The following is a 23,760-nucleotide window of genomic DNA, read 5'->3' as shown; positions in this document are numbered from 1 at the left end:
GAAGACGCCGCTGCGACTATTAACTTTTTTAACTGTCGTTCCCATTGATTACTTGTATTAATTCGGTTTTCTTTCTATTTGCGTACAAACGTATTATTATTTATTCGAAATGCAAAGGTTCGCCTCAGAACTTTAGTTTGGAAAAGCGAAAGAGAAGCGAATAACTGCCGCCACCTACCGGGAAATATCCCACCTAGCGCAGGCGTAATTTCTCGCTGGTTTTCACTCTTTTCCACTTGCATTTCACAGATGTCACCACCGCACCAGGAGGTCAACGTCAATAAAAGACACCCGGTATCGGAGTCGGCAGCGATGCCTAAGTTACTGGAATATTTAAGATTTTGCCGTTGAATCCAACAAATTTCAACTCGTAATCGCCATCAGCGGTATCTAATGGTACGATTTCGATGCAATAAGTGTCCAATTGCACAATTAGAACCGTCACGTAATTAAACAAGAATTGATTGCGGTACGCCGAAGATATCTAAATAAACCTAAATTGGACTGCGGATGGTGTGCGGCAATGCTGTTAGAAAAGAGTGTGTATAGATTGATCAAATGGTAATATGAACGATATTTTTCCATTAGTCGGTTTTACAAGTTGCACATCGCACAATTGAACATGATACGTCAGCATTAAAAAAATGGTCAAGTTAAGTTTCCTCTAAGCAGTACCGAATTATAACTTCTTTTAACCACTGACAATCCACGTGACTCGTGATCACCAATCTGATTTCTCGCTTTTGCGTCCTGGCATTACATTAGTTCGTTCGTAGAAAGGTTCCTTTATTCTGTGCCTGTGGCGTTAAAATTCGCGATCTCCTAATAGTGTTGACACACGAACTTGTGCACACTGATATTCCTCTTTGTTCGGAGTGACAGAATACTTTTGATTGCACAAAGGTAAGTTGGTCGACGGTTTAGTGGTAACAATGGTTTAATAGCAAATCAATGCGCTGGGTGTAGTCGTAAACTGGTAAAGGAACAAAAATCAATAAACTGGTCGTGCTAATCAGACTAATAAACTGAAACAAGTTCCCTTCATCAACAAGAATTAAACAAATGGTTAATCTCGCATAGTGAGTATCCATCCATTCTTTCGTTTAAACTTTGGGGGACATTTTTGTCAAGACATTTCCGGTTCTCGCCATAATGCGATACATCATTTAGTATTATACAACAGTCAATATTCATACTACAATGTCCTTCATTATTCATACCTACGAAGCATTTATTTTATACATTTGATTTTTGTATTTATTGCTTTTGGATTTTGGCATGACACAAAATATATAGTTTGTTGCCGCACGAATCTATGGCTTTTGGGGCTTGAGTGGATATATTGAGGTTCTGTTTTAAACCAAGTCCGAGATGCTAAAACGTGACGGAATTTCCGGTCAATACGAAATTTCTGGCAATCCCCGTTCAGATCCTCCTCGAACGTTACTCTCTCTCTGCAAGACGAGAGCAAAAACGTCACGAGAGTTGCTCGGTCCATCCTCGCATCACTTAAAACGAAGACAATCCGCGTCACGTCGAACGGACCGAGAGGATATTGCCATTGATACCAGCCAAAAGACAGCACTGTCAATAATTACTGACATCGTCAATGCGTCGTTGACGTCGACAAAACATTGAGGGATTTTTTGGGCCGAGGGGACTTCGAAGGGAAAAAATGCGCGGGCTGCGATTTACCGAAAAAACTCATTTTTCTCTCATCTGAAACCTCCACAAATTCACTCTGCTCCCGCCACTGTACATGTAAACCCAACCGCTTAAATATCGCATAGCATTTTTGAGTGATACCCACTATGTGTCTTCCCGCCTGTTATCGTAGACGACGAAGGGTAGAAGAATTAGAAGAGCCGCATTGCGATGTCGGCACCAGTGGGGGCCTCCAGTGGAGGCGCGTACGCCTCCCTGGAACCTCTGGGGACTGGCGATAACGTCTACCGCCCCACGACGGTGCCAGGGGGGCCTACTCCTTCCACTGGACTGTTGGAGGGAATGAAGAAAGCTCTCGGGCTTGTCAAAGAGCCCTTGTCGGGACAGGTGGGTGACGAAAGAAGAGGACATCTCGCAGCTTCGAGGTAAATATAAATTTGATGTGGTTTGATTGTTGTTTTTGTTTGTGTCACTAACCCTTCGAATTAGTAGTGAAAGTTCAGAGAATAATCAAAAGGACACGCGTGACCCTTCGAATGCTAAGTACCTTTCCTTTAGTGATAAAAAAAAAGAGGATAGTTGCAATGCTCGTATGACGACCGCAGCAGAACAGATTGTTCGGGGAGCTCCGTAAATGGTTCTGAGCTTCGTTGAAGACACATGCGCGCGCGCAACTCAAAGTGCGGCTGTAATAATTGTTTTTCTATATCGGGAGCACTTTAAGTGTACGTCGGCATCGCTACACTGAGTTCTTTGAAGTGAAGGAGTTACGTGTTTCGTTTCGATTACGGTTTTTCTGTACATTTGTTCTCCTGTCGGTGGGCATCAGTACGCCGCTTTTAGTGTACCCGAATGGCAAAGTTTTAAAGTCACCTCTAACTCGTACACCACTCGCCAAACATTCCACATGCATATGCATATATACATATACATGTATATACCACTGGCGTACCTACGATATTGAGAGGGAACGGCGCCTCGCCGTCTTCTAACGCGTCAGTACCTGGCAGATTTTAGGCCACTTGAAAAATTTAATATGCTTGACCGACGCTATTCAATACTGACTGAAATGATCGTTTTTTTTTCCCCGATGAGATCATTTGCAGGGCGAGCTTGCTGTCAGGGCAAAATTGTAGCATGGAACGGTCAAATGTAGCGTTCGTTGTCCAAGTCGTTTCGACTGTCGGTTCGCATTGGTTCGTTCCGTGTCTGTAGCACCACTGACGCGTTGCTCTTGAAAACAGTTTTGTCGCGATAAACAAATTGATTAGGAACGTAGTAACCCGCCGCATGGTACAATTGATGTATAAAAATAGGCCAATTTGAAACAATCACTCCCTGTGTTTATGCATCTTGTTTACACTCATTGAGCTTGGGCATATTTGCTATTTTAAAAATCCGGTTTCGTGGTGCGTCGCAAATTGCAAGGACTCGTGCGAGTTGGAGCCGCATCAAAAATTTTAGTCCGAGATTAAAACTACAAAGGAACGTGACGAGCAATTGGTAAAAAATGCGGATTAGAATTCGATGATCGAAGATAATGAGAGGTCCAAACGCGGAAATTGCGAAATCGAAGCCCTGAACGTAAGTACTGAACGTAACAATCGCGTGCTCCCTCCGAAGTAAAAAAAGAACTACATCGGGTCAGTTTTGCATGGCAAATTCCGAAGGCAGAAGCAGAATACATCAAGAAGTGAGACAGGCGTATCGATTTTATATTTCAGGCCTTCAAGGTGAACCTACCATTTCCATTGTAACTAATAAAAGAAAAATCTATTAACCACCCAAAAACGCCTAGACCTAAAATAGTATCGATTGGTGAAAGTGAAGGTACCCGGACTCTGTGGACCGATGCCATGAAATTGTTGTTCGTGAGATTCGGTTTCACCTGAACTTCCTTGTCGTCGACGCCAAAATCGAGTAAACACCGTGGAAATTTCGTGGAAAATAAACGAAAATCTTGGGAAGCTCGACGTTTTCTATACTACAAACGAACTTGCACGACGACGGCTCACCCAGAAAAATACTATGAAAGCAATGAAGGAATCCTTATCACTCGCGTTGTGCGATGGGGACCCCTTAGGGAATGCCGAAAATTGTTCAATGTTCAGATGTATGGAAAACTTTGCTAATATTCGAAATGATCATGCCTGGATCTATTTTTAACGAGAAGACAGGGACCGCTCGGTGGTCTGCAAACAGTTTTGATGAAAACTTGGCAGTTTAACTTAAACTTTTACAAAAAGGACACACATGTTTTTTTGTAGTCGTGCGTCCTCGCCATTCGTCAATATTAGCACTAAATTTAAAATTTTCGTTCAAGGGAACTCGTTGCTCACCCCTCCATGTAAGTAGAATGAAACGTGCAGTGGCGGACGAAAGTTTAGAAACTTTTTAACTTTTCGATTAGCTGAAGCAAGTGGCAAGTCACTGTGATACCTTTGATACACAACGGTAAGCTTACAGAAGGTCGATCGTTCGACACGCTTAATCATTAAATTTAATGTATGTAGGAGGTGTTTAGAAGAATATTTTATTTTTGGACCGGACAAAAGCTTAAAAACTTCTATTTGCAAATGAATTCTGCTACGAAAAAAAGGTAAAAATTAATATTCGGTTCCACATCCTTTTGCTTTAACTACTGCTTGACATCTCCTGGGCGTCGAACCTACAACTTTGGCACACGTTCTTCCAGGAATGTTTTTCCGCTCGTCCATCGTGGTATCGAGGAGTTCGGCTCTATTTCGAACATTTTTCAATCGAATTAGTACTTCCCACAAGTGCTCGATAGGATTTCAGTCCGGTGATTGTGATGCCCAGTCGACGATCTTCGATGTACGCTTGGGGTCGTTATCTCGTTGGAATCTCCAACGAGGAGGCTTTTGGTATCCCGCTTGGCTCTCCTAGGCGTCCCGACATCGGCATTCGTCTTTTGACCTCGACCATTGCTCCAGCACCAGACCGACTGAAGCACCCCCGGGCCGTAACACTGCCACCTGCACGTTTCCCCGTCGCTACTTGGTACTTTACGTCGTATCTTTTGCCCTTTGGGGTCGTCTTACGTAGTGTCTCCCACGCGATCCAAATATTTGGAGTTGGCCTTCGTAGCTCCGAAGGACAGCGCGCCATTTCCAGGAGTTATCTCCGCGGGGTCCCGACCAAAACGAGGACGAGCCTTTTGATATTCTTCTTCGATAGAAGGGGTTCCTTGACAGCAATCCTTCCGAATAAACCAACGGCACGTAGTCGACGTCTTACGTGGATCCTTTTCTGAGATTTTTTTCAACGACTCCATCAACTGCAGCGAAAGTCTTTCGTGGTCGTCCCGTACCTTTCGCCGTCTCAAAACTTTGACTACCGCCACGATGGGCAGATGTGACCCTTCGGATGACACCTTTGCAAATTTTGAGACTCTTCGAAATATGAACTTGTTTTTCGCCACTTTCATTTAATTGGACAGTTTTTGGCTCCAAATCCCGAGGTATACATTTAGCCTTACCCATGTTTGTAGTGTAATAATAGCTCGGTCGCAACTCGTGCAGAACCGTGCAACAACTGAAGATAAACAAATAGTTTCTGAACTTTTGTCCGAGCAAAAAATCGTTTTTGCCCCTTAAACAAATTAACGAATGTATGTGCCACAAACAAATAAATGGGAGATTTCTGTTTGTCGCAAACGAAAATTTCACGCGTACGAGGGGTCCCTGACAAGACATACTCGAATGAACTACAAAAAATAAAAAGGTGTCGAAACTTTTGTCCGTCACTGTATGTGTATCATAATTTGGATTAGGTAGGTAGAAAAGTAAACCAGAAGTTTCGAACATCCTTGAAAAATCATGAAAAGTTGATTCGCTCATGGCTTGCTATCTAACGAGCGCCATTCCCTCGGGGGATTTGTTTCCTCTGGAGAAGACCTTTCCAGGAGGAACGACGACCCCGTCATAAGTTAAATGCGCAGTGTTTCGTGAAAAGTGCGCGTCAAATGGCCACATCACTTGAGCCCAAGCCGGTAAACAAACATATTATGGACAATTTTTAAGTGGATACGTGACAGCGCTCATGGTGCCCACACTAATTTAATTTGGCCTCGTGAGCTGCCACAACCATAACAACCCGCAGTTTCGCTTAACTCAACTCTAAAGTTCATACCAGTTTTGTGCTCGTTATTTCGCCTTTTCAAGCGGATTTTAAAGCGATCACGCATTGCGATGCCGGAAGATCCGCCACAACTTCCCGGCCACAGAACGCAGCAGTTCGACTGCTGACGTAGGAGAGTCCAACCGGTATGCACCGGTTATTTTAGTGGTTTTTAGTGGTCGTGTTAGAATTGATTTGGGTTACTTTTACCAGTTTCGAAAGGAGGTTCGCGTCCGTTGGGAAAGAGAGGGAAAAGGCCCGCACACGTCATTCGAGCGAGCACGGACTTACGTTGCAAAATCCAAAGCGTTTTCAATTTTCGCGGAAATTCAGTGTCAAACTAACGCATAAAACAAAATATTAATTTTGCTCTTGGGTGAATAAGCGAAAAACGGCTCGGATAACGTTATCCTCGATTATACAGAGTATTCCGATTGCAAATGTCAAAAAACTTCCCCGATATAGTGGAGGATAATATAGCTGCGAGAGCAATACGAAACGTAACACGAGACAATACAAAATACCTGCAGCGTTCGTAAACTAGAAGTTATTCAATTAAATTTGGCAATATCGAATAGGTACCACTTGGCTCAGAATATACAGGGTGTTTCCTAACTAGGTGTAAAAAATTTAAAGGCGTAATCCTCGACTGATTTTGAGTCAAAAATGTCTAATAAACATGTGTCCGCAAATGCCTTGTTTCCAAGATACAGGGTTTCTAAAGGTTTGGTGGTATTTACTAACTTGTTTATTGTTAGTTTTTTTGCTACTTCCACTACTATAAACAAGATAGTCAGTGTTATTTTGGTGTTTTACTCTCTAAAGTGAAAGAATTTAGTTCTGTGTCCCAAAAATCAGATTATACCTCAGTTTTGAAAATTTTTCAAACGCCTAATCACACTAATCAAGAAATGGCCAATATGGTTTTCGTTTATGGCCTTGCCGATGGTGAGTGTTTGGCAGCGAGGCGCATTTACATGGAAAGGTTTCCAAACCACCGAGCTCTCAACCACCAAACCTTTAAAAACCTCTTTCAACGTCTTTCAGTCAACACCCTGTATCTTGGAAACGAGGCATTTGCGGACACACGTTTATTAGACATTTTTGACTCAAAATCAGTCGAGGATTACGCCTTTAAATTTTTTACACCTAGTTAGGAAACACCCTGTATATGTATAACCGTTGAATGACTGCTGGCGTCTGAACTGGGGTGTGGAATAACAAGATATCGTGACGGCTACGGGGGGGCTTTAATTAAAAATAGTCATTCCGAGACGACGCTTCGTTCGGATTTGTGGATCGCGACTGTTAAGTTTGTTTGTTGCAGGGCCGAAGTCGAGAATCTAATTCCAAATAGAAAAATGCCAGCATCAGGAATTGCCGAGGAGGCAGCTCTTTTGGGGTAAGCTATTCCGCGGGGGCACACGTTCACGTTTGAACGGGGAGAATATCAATCCTCCGTCGTTCGCGCGCGCGCTCAGCGTCAATGGTACCAAAGTCTCGATAATTTTGCCCACGGGATAATTTCCATACCAACGCTGATACCCGTGACAGACATACCATTCCGACTTCCCACGACCAAATATAGTTTCGTTCTAGCAGCGTTCGCGCGAACGAACTCGGCAAATTCTAATGTCGAAGGCGCAAACGTTTGCAGCAACACGGATGCCTAATTGTAAGGAAACCAGCCAAAGCTCCCAAACTCGACCCCATTCACTTTCAGACCCCAAGATCCTTTCAGTAACTTAAAATCCTCCGTCAAAGATGTCAGAAACTCATCGATACAAAAATCGAAATTTCAGAACTGTGCCTTCCGACTCGATGGACGACGTCGAATTAAAAAACATTAAATTACAATTTCCTCATGCGAGATCCATGTCCAGAGAGGACTCAAATGCTCAGGAAGAAATAGTGGAAACTGACCGTGGCAATGTGGTGGTTGCAGTTCAGGGAAACAGAAATAAGCCTGCCATACTCACTTACCACGACTTGGGTCTTAATTGTAAGTTAACGACGATGATGGGCGACCACAAACCCATACGTTTTTACCGCTATGTCTCATGGGAAATGAATTTTAGACGTGTCGAATTTTCAAGCCTTTTTCAACTATATTGACATGAGAGCCCTCATAGAGAACTTCTGCATTTATCACGTGAATGCTCCGGGTCAAGAGGAAGGGGCGCAGACTTTACCAGAAGAGTAAGTGTTTATTTTTCAGTTTTTTATGGACCACACGTAATGAACTTGCCTCAGGTTTGTTTATCCTTCAATGGATGAGTTGGCGGACCAGCTGGCTCACGTGGTTCGCCATTTTAATCTCAAACAATTCATTGGTTTCGGAGTCGGTGCAGGGGCGAACATTCTATGTCGCTATACGTTGAATCATCCAGAAATGGTAAATGAGAAATGTCTTAAATGGGACATTATTTCGATGTTATTTTATGCTCGAAGGTCTCAGCATTGTGCCTAATAAACTGCGTAAGCACACAACCGGGATGGATCGAGTGGGGATACCAAAAACTAAACACCAGATATTTGAGGTCAAAAGGAATGACCCAAGGCGTCCTCGATTATTTAATGTGGCATCACTTTGGAAGAGTAAGCGCTATTTTATATGAACGATATACAGGGCGGTTCCCCGGGAAGTCTCCCGATCGATTGTGGGGAAACCATAATTTGGAAAAATCCGTAAATGGAGGGATATACCTAAGTCGTCGGGGGACGCGCGTTAAAAATATTTACAAGGTGGCGGCACTTCCGGTTATACCGGAAGTGGATGTCGGAAAGTACCGAAAGTGCCGCCACCTTGTAAATATTTTTAACGCGCGTCCCCCGACGACTTAGGTATATCCCCTCATTTTCAGATTTTTCCAAACTATGGTTTTCCCGCAGTCGATCGAGGCAACTTCCCGGAGGACCGCCCCGTATAGCGGGTTCCAGATAAATATACGCTAGAAGAGAATCGCTTTGATTTTTTCCTGATTGATTATTAAGACGTGATAAAACGAATTGCATGTTCGGCACGTTTCAACTAATTCCTAAAATAATTTTCTAGAACACCGAAGAACGCAACCACGATCTAGTTCAAGTGTACAAGAGCTACTTCGAGCGGAACGTGAACCCTACAAATTTAGCTCTCTTCATCGACAGTTACGTAAAACGAACAGATCTAAATATACAAAGGGACCCAGATCCGAATAGGAAAAATGCTTCCACTCTCAAAGTTCCTGTTATCAATATAACAGGTGCCATGAGTCCTCATGCCGACGACACGGTTACGTTCAACGGCAGATTGGATCCTACTAATTCATCCTGGATGAAGGTAGGTAAAATCGGAGGCCGGGATGTTTCTCGATTTCGTTTCGACATTAAATCCGGGGCAATCGTTAAAAAGTCTCGCAGCAAGTTTATGGTGGAGCGTAAACTTGGGACCTCGATTAAGCTATTTTTGTAATTACCATCAAAGAAGACATACCTAGGATGTTTCAGCACGTACTTTTTTAACGAAAGCTTTCCCGGAAAATATTACTGGCTCCGCACTTTCGAAACGTACTGTATGTTCTTTGCACATATAAAAAAAACCTCTCGGTTCGCCATGGAAAACAAATAACTCACTTCGACGACAGCGCCAATTGGCGCGAATTTGCCAAATTTGTGAGGTTAGAAATTTGGGGTATGTGCACTGTCGAGCAATTATGAGGAATTAGCTACGAAAACGGTTCGAAACTTACCGGAATTCGCGTGCAAAGTTAAGTCAAGACTCCACATTGTATTTTGCCGGGCAGCAATTTCGGCCTCCAGAACTCACTGGTCACTAAACCGACAAATAAAGTAAGTACATCAACCGGGCATGACGCACTGCACTACACTTGAACCCTCTGGAAGAATCCGGGGTCACGACACAAATACGAATCGCGGAGCCCGAAACCGAAGCACATTACACTCCACACACTTCACATTTTTAATGATCCAAGTAAATTTGGCCCTTTTGGAAGCAAATTTTCGCGCGAAGAACTTCCACACAACGATAAACTTGAGACGCTGCGCGAACGACTAACGTGCGGTGTTGCGCATTCGATGCGCATCAGATGACGTTTTTCGGCAACGTTGCAAATTCTATCTTGCGTCTTTTCCAGATTTCCGACTGCGGAATGGTTCTGGAGGAACAGCCAGGGAAAGTCAGTGAAGCCTTCAGACTCTTCTTGCAGGGAGAGGGCTATGGTAAGTAAAACCGCTCCAAAGAACTCATTTAGTACAATAACGTTAAGATAAGACATTTTAAAGAAAGTTCGAAATCATAAGTAAGTAACGCAAGAAAACGGTTTGTTAAAATGGGTTTAATATTTTTTAGCTAACGTGTACTTAGTTACATCGAAATTATGGCCTAATTTAGCAAACTCATAAACGAAATTGTCAGAAATGTAATAGAATGATTTATGATTGAAACTTACGAAGGCTTTCACAGGGCCTAGGAAGCACTAGCTTTAATACTTGTAGCAAGTAGATTCTTAGGATAATTCAAAAACATCTACCAAGCCGTTTTATATGTCAACTGCTTTAGATAATGATTAATTAGTTAGTAAGAGACACGAATACACACACTGAGTTTAATTTTATTTCTCTATAATGTTTGCGTTATGGTTGGACAATGTGCGCGAATGGTATGTATATTGTTCATATTGTAATTATCATGGTAATTTTGATTTTTCCTTATGTTTCTTTTGTGACACTGCATTTACGTTTCTTTTTCTACTTCATGTAAATTATTATTTTATTGTTTATAGCGGCCTCCGTTAAATTTGGTGCCAAAATTGAACCGGTTCTCGAAAGATACTAAAATTAAATAACAACAATAGCTTAGATGATTACAGTATATTTTCATAACAGATAAAATTTAACAAATATGTATACCTTGTCAGTATTATTGTCTAATTGATATTTCTTTCGTTGCGTGTTACGTAAGTTAACGAATATAAAGCTATTATTGTTCAGGCCAGATTTATCCACTAACGATATCATTTGCATTTCCAAGTTAGTGTTAGATAGTACAGTATGTGATCTACGACTCGTAGGGAATAAACACTTATTCCATACCTGTTCTACAAGATACGTTTTTCTTCCTTCACCAATGTACCAATAGAATAAACGTCTTTCTTTTCGAATTTTATTTGGCATTGAAACGCTATAATTTTTTTAGCTATTCATGTGAGGCGAAGGTCTAGCTGTATGAGTGTGGGTTCGTTAGGAACGCCAAAGTAAACTGTTAGTGTGTAGCTCACTTTGGTTTGGTCAGTGACCGTGACAGTTTTTTTCGGACATGTAAGTTAAAGTTTTCAGAACTAACACTACACCATACACGATACGACACTGTGCCAACTTAGACATATTTCATACACGTGCCCCACAAAACCTATGCGAAATACTGCAAACATTTTCAATTTCATTCGACACTTCTTTTAGAGACATATAAAGACTGTTTTAATTGATGATACTCGTTTCAACTTATAATAGCTTCTGACGAAGTGAGTGATTAACACTTTTTTTATAATTTTCTACGTTTGGGGTGTCCCAAATTCGATGCTAATAAGGGTGACCGAACAATAGTACCCCGGTCGGGGGAGAGTGTAATTTTTGTCGGTCGAATTTAGGACATCCGGTACGTACATGCCTAGACATAGCGGCATATACAGAGCTAATATGTTGTTTGCAGCTCCTTACAGGCTGGTTGAGTATTTTTGTATTTTTTCGTTGCTGCTTGTGTAATCAGTTTTATTGCACACTACACTCTCAATAATGCTTATAGCTGATAATTAAAAATATATATATATCAACGCAATATGTACCTAAAATTATTCAAGTAAAGACTGATTTTGCTTTTAAAAAAAGTAATTCCCGCCCATTTATACAGGGTGTATGCAAAAATGATCGAAACATATTTATAATTTAACTAACTCGAACTGATGGATAAAAAATTATAGAAAATAGGCACACACAATCGGATATTTAATCCCGAGCTCCTGCATTACATTGCAAATACTCTGCCACGGGGCCACCGATGCATTTACGGCTAGACGACGTGGCCATAATGCCGAAAGCCGCACAAATAAGTTCGAGTATACAGGGTTAACGAAAATTAAGAAGTGCATCAAACTAAGGTCGCAAAACATAAATGCACAAAACTTGATAGAAGCGCTGATGCCACGTTTACTCTTTCTTCTTTTGGTCAAGTCGTATACACCCTGTATGGATACATGTCGTGTTTCTATTGTTTTTTGTTAACCAATTCAAAGTTGTAGGCGAATCTGTCAAGCCATGAAGCAGTCTTTCGTTGCCACATTATTTGATGTTCATATGTAACTTAATGTATTTTTTCCCGAACTAATCACTACTTGGCAAAATCTGCTATGTTTCAGTGGCTCCACTATCTCCTGTGAAAATGGCCTTGTTTCGAAAACACTCCCTGGAAGAGCTCTTCAGGGCCCGGATTTATACTACAGGGCAATGCCAACAGGGTATTATCAATATTACCGAAAACCCCATATCTGCTGTTGTTTGTTAAATTGTTGACAACTAGATGAATAGTAGGTATTTCCTTCGAGCGGGCGATAAAGTCACTTTACCGCGCGTCACTTTTGCTGACATATGCGAGCTGCAAATAAAGCACTTTACGGCACATGTGCTTGTAGACATTTTTATCGTACGCAAAACAATTGAGCCCCCATGCCAGTAACGAGGACCTCGATGGCAATGACATGTTTATGATAAAGTTTTTAATCGCACATGTGCGTGTTCTGAATTCTAGTTCATATAAAAAAATTAAAAAAAAAACTAAGAGAAAATATAATGTCACGAGAGGAAAAATGTCGTACCTAACGCATCTCTCGACAAGCTTCAATGAGCATATGGTAAAGTAACGTTCCCGCACTCGTTAAGTAAATAACTATTTTGTAATGGAAATTACTTTAATTCGGCAAGTGTTTCGGCGAAAAATATATCAGTTTTTATGAAAACTGTGTTGAAATTTATGTAGTGTGTGAAATTAAAAATACGTACGTAGGGTATATCGTGGGACCTCAAAGGTGTGATAAATTTCAATGCAGGGAATTTTGATCGGCAAGCTGTGTTATCGGCGCGATTGTGATTACACGAACATGTGACCTAAGCCGTAGTACTAATACTAATATACCATTAAAGTGAAAACGTCGCGTTGTGAGCCAACATTGACTGGTCTCACCATCTTTGGGCTCTATATAATTCATGTAAAAATATATAGGGTGGTCATTTGAAAGACGAACACATATCCGCACATTGTTACAACCAAATGTAATCTTCAGCAGTCGAAGACACATCATCAAGTTGCTCAAAATGCTGAACTCAATCGATTTCCACATGCGACTTTCAGATACATCTCTGCCCGTGTTGGAGATAACGTAGATAGGGCCAAATAGGCATCATTTAATTTATACCGCCGCCGTTTGTGTAGGTATTAATATAAAAAAAGCTTCATAATTGATTATTCTTGGAAAACAGTAAGCTGTGACTATAGTTGACAATTAGATAGATAGTCTTTAAAGTTAACTTTGCCACAAAATCCGTCAGCTCCGAGTTGAATCATTTAAGACCGCGTAGTTTTATCCGGAAAAAATCAACGCACGGTATAACAAATCGGCTTCTGGGGAACTTATAAGGTAACACAAACTATATTCATACGTAAATAATACGGTGGTAAAATCTCAACTCTACAATCACAGTTTAACAAACTCATGGACGACGTGTATAGAAAATATCCTTCAATTCATTATAAAATTTGATTAAAACTAATCAACAGTAACGTTATATTAGTGGTAAGTTACGAGAGCTTTCCTTCCCTTGTCTCAAAGTTTTACCTACTGGTAAAAGCATGTTCATTTAAAAATAGTGATAGGTAGATGCTTATAATTTTTGTATCTTTGTTACGCCTTTAAGCTAAACATACCTAGTTTGAATGTGATTTAGAAAAGAGATAAGTATATGATACTTATTATAAGATCGAATACCTATATTATAAAAATAACGCGCATTGTGCCTCACTTTTGATTATTTATTAAGTTAAGCACTGATTGATTTTAATAAAATTGTTTGAAAAACTCTAGTCGGATTTTTGTTTAGACGAGCCCTTAAGCACATCCACGTTGTTTCCATGGCATGTAAAGCACCTCGTATGGACAGTGTGGCCCGTTCGATTTGGGGTCACTCTGTAAAAAGCTTATCGATTGTGCGATCTAGGCCGGATTCTTTTTTCATCATAGAGCTTGATGAACTGCGCATTTTCATCAAAAATGGCCTGGTGGGCATCACGTTCGAGGTCTATTGTGACAGTTTCTGGGAGCGCAATTTTAATAAATCATATCAGCAATTTTTTTAGAAAAAATCCGCGCACGCCGCTGGATTGGCCACCCCTCAGAACGGGCCGGTGCAAAATTTTCAGCGATAGCGATTTTGTAGGCGAATCAAAACTGCACCCTCGGTATCTGTTGATTTTCGAAAATTCACAGTCGGCCATGGAGAACAAGTGAGGTGTTTAACTGTCAAACAGACGCAACAAACGTCAACGTCGATATTAAAACTTATTCGTGCTCAATACGAATCGAATTGTTAATCGTGACGATTACGGAAAATTTAAGTGTGAGAGGAAAAACAGAAATTGTTCGTCTTGTCGGCGACGACGTGCGCTCGGCAGCAGGAGCTGCGGCAGCGTGCAGAATTCAACGTCGGATGGGCCAGTGACGAGGCAAAATGGACGTCGTGGGCTTCTTCCAAATAACAACGAAATTTTGCGATATTTCAACGACAATCCCCGAAGTGGTACTAGAACGGCTAGTTCGGACCTTAATATGCCCAGAGAAAGTATGAGAAGATGTAAGTAAGTACTCAGTGTGCATTTCTAATTATTCTACAAAATCTCGTCTCGTACAAAATTTTTCATTAAAATTTTGTACGAGCCCGTTTCGAGGGTTGGCCAATCCGGCGGCGTGCACAGATCTTTTCTAAAAAAATCGCTGATATGATTTGTTAAAATTTCGCTTCTAGAAACCGTCACAGTAGGCCTTAAATTTTATGTCAACGGGGCCATTTTCGATGAAAATGCACAGTTTATCACGCTCCATAATTTAAAAAAAAATCCGGGCTGAATCGCACGATTAACAAACGTCTTACAGACTGACCCCGAAACAAATGGGTCACACTGTATGCATTGCACTTATTTGGACGACCGAAAATCGGCAACTTGCGTTTTAGCTTCAATTTCTAAAGTTACAACGGAAACTTCGACAGGTGCGAACTCCTGTCAAAGTAAATCGGGCATAATCCGGAATCCTTCGAGCAAACCACATTGCAAAAATGCCTCGATTTCCGATTAATGCCGAAATTTCTGGAGCTCGGTTCGTCACGCGACGTCCCGGTCTTCTACTCGATTTCGTCGAATCTCGAGTTTTTGCACAGTGTCCTGTTGAGAGGAGTTTAATAGAAATTTAGTCCAAGAAATTGTTCATCACACGTGTCTAAATTCCTAATAGTCTGGTTAATTCCAGCACCGTGGTACCTGCATACTAGTATACGCAGGCAACGCATCACGTATAGCGAAATATATGTTTCTGGCCTGCGTGACTAAAATAAAACTCAAGTCTCATATCAGGTCCTTTTACGAAAGAAGAAGAAAAGAGCATTTAGGGCAACGTTGCCAAAAACTCATCCACAACTCTCGAATACTCATCGCGATTGTCCAAGGTCGTGGTATCACCTTTCTTGCACAAACCGGCAACCGCGCCCGGAAAAGTCCTTTACCTGTTGAATCTTCACGATTCCATGGTACTTGTGGAGCCTGATCGTGGTTCTTCGGGTGGTTCCCTCGTACGATTCCGTGCGAACACTGAATGCGGCTCCACGGATCGTGTTGACGGCCGTCGTAAATACACTCTGCGTATAGCGTAAAGTGTACATACGTACAGTCTGACGGTACTTGCGGCCGTTTTGTTTATGTTTTTGCGGTTGTTCTCCGGTAGTTGCGATAATTTCAAATCGAAAAGGGGTGCAACCGAAGGTGGTACTTTTCTCGTCGAAACATGATTTGTTCGGTGCTATAGTTGTGAGAATTGATGTGGAGGATTGTTTGGAGCCTCACAATGGATTTCTTTATTTTGCTTGGATTCTCCTCGTTTTTCATCGGATGGGTGGTGGATGGACAGTTCATAGATGAGAGAGGTGAGATGGGAATGAACGTAACAAAAGTTATATACGTATGTAGTTTCGATAGCGGTACACTGCAATAATAGAACTTTTTGTGAGAAAAGGAAATTAATCTCGCTTTAATGCGAGTACCGATTGCTTCAGCCTCACCTTAAAACAAAACAAAAAAAAATCATTATTCTCGGATTTTACGGTACGTTTAAGTATCGCATCGATGACTGGAGGTTTTTCTCAAGATATTGAGTGGCATTCTCAATAATTATCGTTACTACACACATTTAATCGAGGCACCTTCTTGTCAATGAAGTTCATATTATGCTACATTCGTAATGCGGTGAACAAAACCTTATTAGCTATTGTTATAAGCTTTAAAAGCAATATACCGTACCAGTGGCCACATTAATTGGTTAATTTAAGATGCACACAGATGTTTGACAAGCTGTGTTAATTAAAATTATCGTTTCTTGGGAGGCAAGGTCAAAGCAATTTAACTGTCAAGACTTCAAAGTTTAAGACTTCTGTTCATCAATAGATAATGGAAGAAATCTCTATGATAATAACCCGTGCGGAAATGAAAACATTTGTCGGGAAGTTGCTTTTAATAGAAACCAACTTTCTTTTCACACAATCAATTATTAGAATATTCTCTAGATTCTCGAGATTTAATCACAGAATTTGTCGCAGTTCCGCGGCTGTTTTGCATAATAATGGCTTCTCGATGAAGGATATCCTCTATATATTACGTTATTTTTCAGGCAGTGCCCAATAATTGCTTGAAATGTGGGCCGCCTGTTACTTCGACCCAGAAAAAAAAATTTCGTGCCACAACTCTACGTTTCCGTATAGGACGGACTTTAAAAAAAAAAAAAAAATTTAATGTGAATCTGAAACTAGGTGGAACGCCGCATTTTTGGTGGCAGTAAATGGCAGTTTGTCTCAAATTAACGTATACAGTACCAAATTGGTCAAGGTTCAAATTGGTGTTACACGTACCGAAACGATGAGTACGGAAGAGACTCAAGGACCCTACGGGAACTCGCTGTCTCTTTTGGAAGGTGGCTCCCGCCGATGATTTTTTTTTTTTTTTCGAATAGTCGATTCGGTGCGAGATAACATCGTGAAATTTTAAATGTCCACCCAGATTAAGCAGGACCGACCGGAGGTGTTTTTGGTCGCAATTTTTTTGTTTGCAATTTTCCCCGCAACTTGGCCACGCGCGTGTGCGTAGCAGCGTAATTTGCGTACGTGAAAGTGGGCGTTGCCGTCGAACACGAAGAAAAATATCGGTCTGGAGTAGAGTGGACTTTAAATGTTTCCCCTTGCGCTCGCGCGTTGTCCGACTACGCGCATGAATGTTGAAATTCCCGCACTTTCATGAAAATAACTGTTCCAACTAAGCGATTATTACAGGCAATAATTAATAAGTTGAAATCGCAATGTTGGCGAATGTGGAACTTTTGAACGAAAGATTCACTTGCTTGTCCATCTGTCGTGCTCCAAAGCGAGGAGCGTCTCCTCGCAAACAAATAGGGTGGGACCGGGAAATGCCCTAAACCGGCCCTGTTTAACGCATCTCTAAACAAAGTTTATATTTCGATGTAAATGTCGTTATAATCCGTTAGATTATATGTAATTATTAAAAAAGGCGTCTCCGTAGTGACCTATTACGTGACTCTTTTCATAACACTTCATATAAACATTTTGTACAGTGCTGATACTACAGTTCTTCAAAACACTAAAGCAATGATTGCATAGGTTAACACTTGCGTCAGTGCAAAGGCGAGATAATCCAAGCTACTGGCCCGCTTTTATACTGGTGTTTTTTTGTCCTGTACGATCTATAAAACCTTTATAGAACATATTTAATAACGACAAGTTTATGGAACCATTTAACCGTTTTCGGTGCCGGGCTATTTATTTGGGTGCCATAAAATCCCTCGTAAAACTTGAAACCTCTCGCTTCCATTAAGGGCACAATGCGCCTTTGCAACGTTCAACATCTTACAGGCGACTTAAAAGGGCCAAAAAATTGTAGACAAAGTGCCCACTGTTAAAACCTGACCAGGTCAGATCCTCATCGTAAGAAAGGGGTGTGCGCACCCTTAAGTACAATAATTACAAGTCAACTTGGCTGAGTTCTGTTACGTCTCATTTTAAAACGGGAGGTCAGTCTCGGGGTATAGGAAGTCTATGAAATTGTATCTTTAGGAAATGTGCCGGATTATATACTCTGGAGCCTCTTAAGTTCCACACCCCTAAAAGAACCTTTTTGTCTCAGTAGGTAGACAAAGTTGTGAACCTCCCCCCCTCACCTGCCTCCCTAAAATCTCGGCTGTGAGAATTTCACGCTGCCTGATGCAACAATGATTGGTCGATAATAATGTCTACTTTAAGTTTCCCGATATTGATTGGTTGATTGTTAACTGTAAACTGGAAACTCCTCAGGTACGAGTGCTTTGACCACGCTCGTAACCAATTTTGCGGTTAACCACAAGACATTCCATCAAGTTCTTTTAAAACTGAACGAGAGAGCGAACATGTAGGTATTCGATTTATGTTATTTATCATAGTGATGGACTTAATGCGTTTTATATAGATTTTAATTAAAAGCCCGGTTCAGTGAACTTGCACTTCTCGTGTAGTTCGATTAGCAACTGAACGTACGGACCACGTTAATTGTCCAGAATATAGCATTATGTAGAATAAACGAGAAAAAAAAATACCAATCGTCATCTGTCTATGGCGGGAATCAAATTTAAGCTGTTAAGAGTCAATTAAACTGTTTAAAAAAAGGTTTTGTGAATTGTAGATAAAATTGGTGATGGCATAGGGGCCGACGTCGGTGATGTAATTGGTCCTTCAGTTTCGGCATTAATCACCGATCGAGGAGTGTTGACCGTTTAACGTAACTTTCGAGTGAAAAATAGAATAGATTCGTGGTAAATCTGTAATGGATTACAAGTTAAACATCGTTAATTAATAGTTTTGAGGCGCTCATTAAGAATAACAGTGCATCGTAACTTTCCTCTGCAAAATGCTAGAAACGATGGGATAACAGAACGGGGAGCTCATTAATGTAATAAGCGATCTACCAATACCGAGTTGATTTATGAGTTGTGGTATGTTCGTTATTCGGTTTCTGTCGCGGATGTAGAATAGAATATTTAGTTCGTGGGGAGGCGACCGATTTTAGAATTTGAAAAGTCATAACGCACGGAAAGCGCCGTTCCATCAAACCACTACGTACACCACGTGTACGCGTGAAAAACACGATTGCAATCGATTATTTTTATTCAATTAACGATCGGACAAAGTTGATGTTGAAAAGAAAAAGATTTTTCACTCGCTTTGTCCCATCACTGTTGTTCACGTCACTGCTACAAGACACGAATAAGAAATCAACCAGATACCATACCAGCTGCACTCTGTTCGACATATGTCTGGTTCGTCTTAAAAACAGAAGCGTGGGAACTCCGTTAAGCCTGTTATGTTTGACGTGCCCACAAGTAACATTAACAATGTAAAAAAGTAATTCTTTTCGAACAGTGTCGAAAAGTCATGTTTAAATGTTTACTTTCCATTCGATAAATACAATCACTCTCCATTTATCGAACGACGCATGTTGGATATATTTTTTAATTTACAGCGATTAAGAGCAATTTAAAAGGAATGCTCGGGAATTCGAATGAAATCAGATCGTATATAAAGTGCTATAGGTGCTAGGTGACACCAGCAATCAACCTTTTGATTGTCTAACAATGTCACTTAGACCAGGATCCCTTTGAGCCGCGGATATTTTTCCATTCTAAATGCTGTGGGTAGACTTACGTGAGTCATAGCATATTCTGTCAACATTTCACGATCGGAAAACGTTATTACTTAGCAACGGAACGACTGTTACTCATTGTTTTAATTGGTGAGCAATAAAGAGCTTATCTGGCATTTTTCAAATAACTGTTTTCACGCCGTGAAAGGATCACTCACGATAGCGCTGGCGTATATGTGGCTAAATTGATGGTGCTCGAAGATAAATGAGCTGGACGCGGACGGTATAATATCTTCGATTAGGACAAGCGAATCCTGTCGCCGCATCCTCATCGGTTTACGTACCGCACTAGTGGTATAATTGGGAATGAACGTTCCTGCCCGAGATAATCAGAAACTTACGAACCTCCGAGGAACGCGCCCGAAACCTGTGCAGAAACCGATGTGGGAGTTTCGTCTAGTTCACCGGCCAGGTGACAATTATTACAGGTCAAACTGATCCATTTCGCCACGGCATTAGTCATCTATTACCGTTAATGATGGTGATAATTGAAGGAGGGTGTAAGAACACCGCAAATGACGATTTTATAACAACAACAGCAACAACACGAAGTAGAAGCTGAAAATGTCGGGTGTTTGACTACGTGTAGAACTGCGAAAAGTTTATGCGTTGCGACACTGGCCGGTATTTTATACGTAGTCGACGCCGCGACGTAGATTTGCCAGGATCGAGAAGACTCGCGGAAAAATTCGTTACTTCACTAGTGTTTCCAATGGGGAAAGATAGCGCGAGCTTTTAGGACGCAACAATATTTAACGATCCAATGGCAATTTGAACGAATCCAGAATAACGGAATCTCTATGAACTCTACGAATGGTCTCGACTGCTCATACTACCGTGAAACCAGGGGCGTACGACTGATAACGTGAGTTTATCTAAAGCGCGTCGTCAAGGGTAGTTTAGCAGTTCAAGCGGATCTCAGACCCTCGGTCTAAGTTCAGGTTAGACGGAGGTTCACGTCAGACAAAGAGATAACGTTTCTTAGAAGAATCAGCGTTCTAATTGCGCCGTAACGTCACCGTTCGGTTTTCACGAGAAATCTGATTGGAACGGATCCATAGGCGCAACGTAGGGTGCTCGGCTCGAGGGTGGGAAAAGGTACGTGACGACGTAAACTTTACGTTTGAGATGGGGCGGATAGAAGAAAATCAGCCCCGCCCGGAACGAGCATCGGCATCCTCGTACGTTTGCAGAAAATCCGTAGAAAACGGACGAAGAGTCGAAGACAATTTACTGCGATCAGCATCAAAATTCTAGCTGTTATAATTACGTCACTCGACTCTATAGTTCTTCGTGGAATAGCCTTGTAATATGTAATTTTACGGTAAAAAGGTCAATAAACGCAGCCCGAGCAAAAGTCAGGTGAGATTGCTGTGAATTCATTCACGTTAACGCAACCGGTCCAGTTCGCCATTATCACGTCCGAGCTTACTACGAATCGTGGCAGGAAATGGCAAATTATCTTCATCGACCGTTCGACCTATCGATACGTTTTCAGAAATGGCATTTTCCATAATTTAAGCGTTTTCGAATCGTTCGCGTTTGGTAATCCGAAAATAAAGCTTTTGTAAATGTCATTGCTGGTTGCCAAATAAATAGTTCGCGTTGCACTCAAGGCGGCCCCGAAACGAAATCATTAACCCAATTTCGTCGCAGTCGTACGTTTTCGTCTGTGTAACGAAATTAAGTTAATCTGTGAAGCCGCGAGAGAGGCACCTTCGGTTTTTAATAATTTCGCTCGAAAAGCTCGAACTGCTTCGACGATCACAACTAGGAATAAGGGCAGACGCTTCTTATTATTCAGAAAAATCCGAATCAGGTCTGGCAGGTATAATCGTTTATCGGGAATGTGTTCAAGAAATAAAAACATTTGACATTAAAAAGGACTCGAACAAGAATGCAAATTCGATGACATTTACATGGAAAAACTCGAGATTTAATACCATAATTCATTTACTTCTTACATGGGCACGGTGGAATCTCGAAAAGGCCAACGGTTAGTTACTTGTTGGCTAAATTTGATTTGCATCGTGACTTTGTAGTTCGATCACGTGGTTAGGCAAATGTAACACTGACTGTAGGTACCATATGTAAATGCGTGTTGACGCTGTAGACGTGAAACGAAAAACCGATAGGTTCGCCAGCAGACGGGGTTCTATCAAACGTTAGAAAAAGCGGTTCGGGGCGAAGGTTTTTTTTTTAAAATTATAACTATCAATTCGATTTTTTCTGTGCCCGTCGATTTTTCTTAAAAATTCCGTCAGGCACGCCCCTGTCGTCTTGCCGGCTAAAGACGCAATTTTTCAAATTGCAGAGCACCCCGACTGCTGCTCGACGAGCGATGTGCTGTTGACGTTTCACACTCCCATGGAAACCCGTGACGCGTTCGGCTCATCAGGATTTCCGTGCAGTTTCGGAGTTTAGAGAAATTAACGGCAACTTTCCCTCTCGGGCACGTCCCTGATTTTCTTGAAATTGTAATGCGACCGTAGGGAACCGCGCACGAATTGGGACACGCTATTTTTATTCGACTTCTCTCAATGGTACAAGAACGGGACAACACTGGGCACTAATTATGGGTTTTTTTCTTATGTCGGCTTCTGTCGGGAAAACTGTGCGACTTCCGTAGAGAGAGTGGTCCTTTCGAGGGGTTCCGAGTAGCTTGCGCGTCACTGCTCGTCGTCGCGTTAAGGGTAGTTCGTAGATTAAACCGAACTTTAACCCAGTAACTTGCAGTGAACGAACTTACGGTACTGGACAGAGAGATAATATCTAAATGTAGCAAAGTAGCCGTGATGTCTCTAGACGTTTAGGGAAACGTTCCGTGAAAACTAAGAATTGTTGCCTTGCAATTTTTCCAAAAACCAGTCATGAGGAGATTTCAGCGTTTTCAGATACGTGTTCCATTTTGCATCACGCTCGTAGATAATACGTCACGTTATAACCGCGCAAACACGCAGGCGTACAGTCACTCACAAAAGTGCTCGTGCAGCCGCGAATTTTCCGATACAATGGCAGCATGCCAATGTAATAAGAAGAAAAGAGATGCAACATATGACACAATCCAAACGTACGATTTTACAACAATTAAAACATAAAAAAGCAGCTTAAAAAATATGAGAAAAAATCAGTTTTAAAGAGCTCACGAAGTATTCGTACACCACATTGTATTTTACACTTTCATTTTCTTTTTTCTTTTTTTTTCATCAAATAGGCACAAATATTTGTCTTAATATTGTTATTGACAAATGTTTCTGCAGTCGCGGCAAATTCGAAATTTAATAATTGAGAAGCTTGGGGGAGAGAGAAAATCGTGTTCAGAAGTTAGTAGAATTATCAGGAAAAGCCGGTCTACTGTGCGGTAGACACTGTCAAAAAGTGCAGAGAATCGGCAAATGTGTCCAACAACTCGAGAACGGGCCGAAGAGAAGTGTTAGCTCTACGAGAAGAACGGATTCAAATTAAAAAAAATCAAAAAATCAAAAATAATCCTAAAACGAGTGCTCCCGTTTTGGTCGACGAGCTGTCAAAAATTACTGGGAAGAACGTGCGTTCAGGAAATCTGCGAAGAGTATTGCGATCGGCCGGACACAATGGAAGGACGAATGCCTGGAAGAAAACCGCCCATTTCTGAAATCGATCGTCAAAAACGGCTTGCATTCGCCAACAAGGGCAAAGACAACGATGAAAATTTTTGGGAAAAAATTTTATTCGCTGACGAAAGCGAGTTCAGTTTGTACGGACGTGACGGAAAAGGCAAATTTTGCAAAGTGAGAAAAAAAACACGGAATCGGAGCCCGAAAATCCACGTTCTCCTATTAAACTACTCAATGCATTAATAAACTATTATTTTGACGTTACGCGACACTCGACATTTACTGTTTAAAATCCACATTACTCGAGAG

The 23,760-nt window shown here is 41.3% G+C and overlaps 2 protein-coding genes across 10 annotated transcripts in view; both read left to right on the top strand.

The window, feature by feature from the left end:
* Positions 1-574: 574 nt before the first annotated feature.
* Positions 575-13,936, top strand: MESK2 (misexpression suppressor of KSR 2). 9 transcript variants are annotated; one of them, XM_066291972.1, is made up of 11 exons: positions 578-903; positions 1,838-2,090; positions 7,133-7,207; positions 7,608-7,807; positions 7,884-8,004; positions 8,059-8,200; positions 8,257-8,403; positions 8,861-9,127; positions 9,942-10,026; positions 11,003-11,124; positions 12,219-12,360. In XM_066291972.1, exons 2-10 carry the CDS (start codon positions 1,876-1,878, stop codon positions 11,062-11,064), a joined length of 1,314 nt encoding a protein of 437 aa, XP_066148069.1. In that variant the 5' UTR covers positions 578-903; positions 1,838-1,875; the 3' UTR covers positions 11,065-11,124; positions 12,219-12,360. The 9 variants fall into 9 exon arrangements, with proteins under 9 accessions (XP_066148070.1, XP_066148067.1, XP_066148069.1 ...); XM_066291973.1 differs by lacking the exons at positions 11,003-11,124; positions 12,219-12,360 and adding an exon at positions 10,590-10,967 and having other exon boundaries at positions 575-903; XM_066291970.1 differs by lacking the exon at positions 11,003-11,124 and having other exon boundaries at positions 576-903; positions 12,219-13,936.
* Positions 13,937-15,748: 1,812 nt separating this feature from the next.
* Egfr (epidermal growth factor receptor) overlaps positions 15,749-23,760 on the top strand; it is a 53,534-nt gene continuing 45,522 nt past the window's right edge. Inside the window, exon 1 of the mRNA XM_066291633.1 lies at positions 15,749-16,044. Coding sequence (XP_066147730.1) covers positions 15,939-16,044 — 106 coding nt within the window. The 5' untranslated portion in view covers positions 15,749-15,938. The remainder of the gene's footprint in view (positions 16,045-23,760) is intronic.

The sequence above is a fragment of the Euwallacea fornicatus genome, chromosome 17, assembly GCF_040115645.1.
Source record: "Euwallacea fornicatus isolate EFF26 chromosome 17, ASM4011564v1, whole genome shotgun sequence".
Taxonomy (NCBI): Eukaryota; Metazoa; Arthropoda; class Insecta; order Coleoptera; family Curculionidae; genus Euwallacea; species Euwallacea fornicatus.
Note: the sequence above shows the minus strand (reverse complement) of the source record. Positions and strands in the feature narration are given on the sequence as shown.

What these genes read in the sequence shown, in the direction of transcription:
- MESK2 (XM_066291970.1), top strand. Translation starts at nt 1,876, where the DNA reads ATGTCGGCACCAGTGGGGGCCTCCAGTGGAGGCGCGTACGCCTCCCTG. An exon ending in CGTTGAATCATCCAGAAATG is followed by an intron (nt 8,201 to 8,256) that starts GTAAATGAGAAA and finishes TTATGCTCGAAG; the next exon opens with GTCTCAGCATTGTGCCTAAT. An exon ending in CTAATTCATCCTGGATGAAG is followed by an intron (nt 9,128 to 9,941) that starts GTAGGTAAAATC and finishes CGTCTTTTCCAG; the next exon opens with ATTTCCGACTGCGGAATGGT.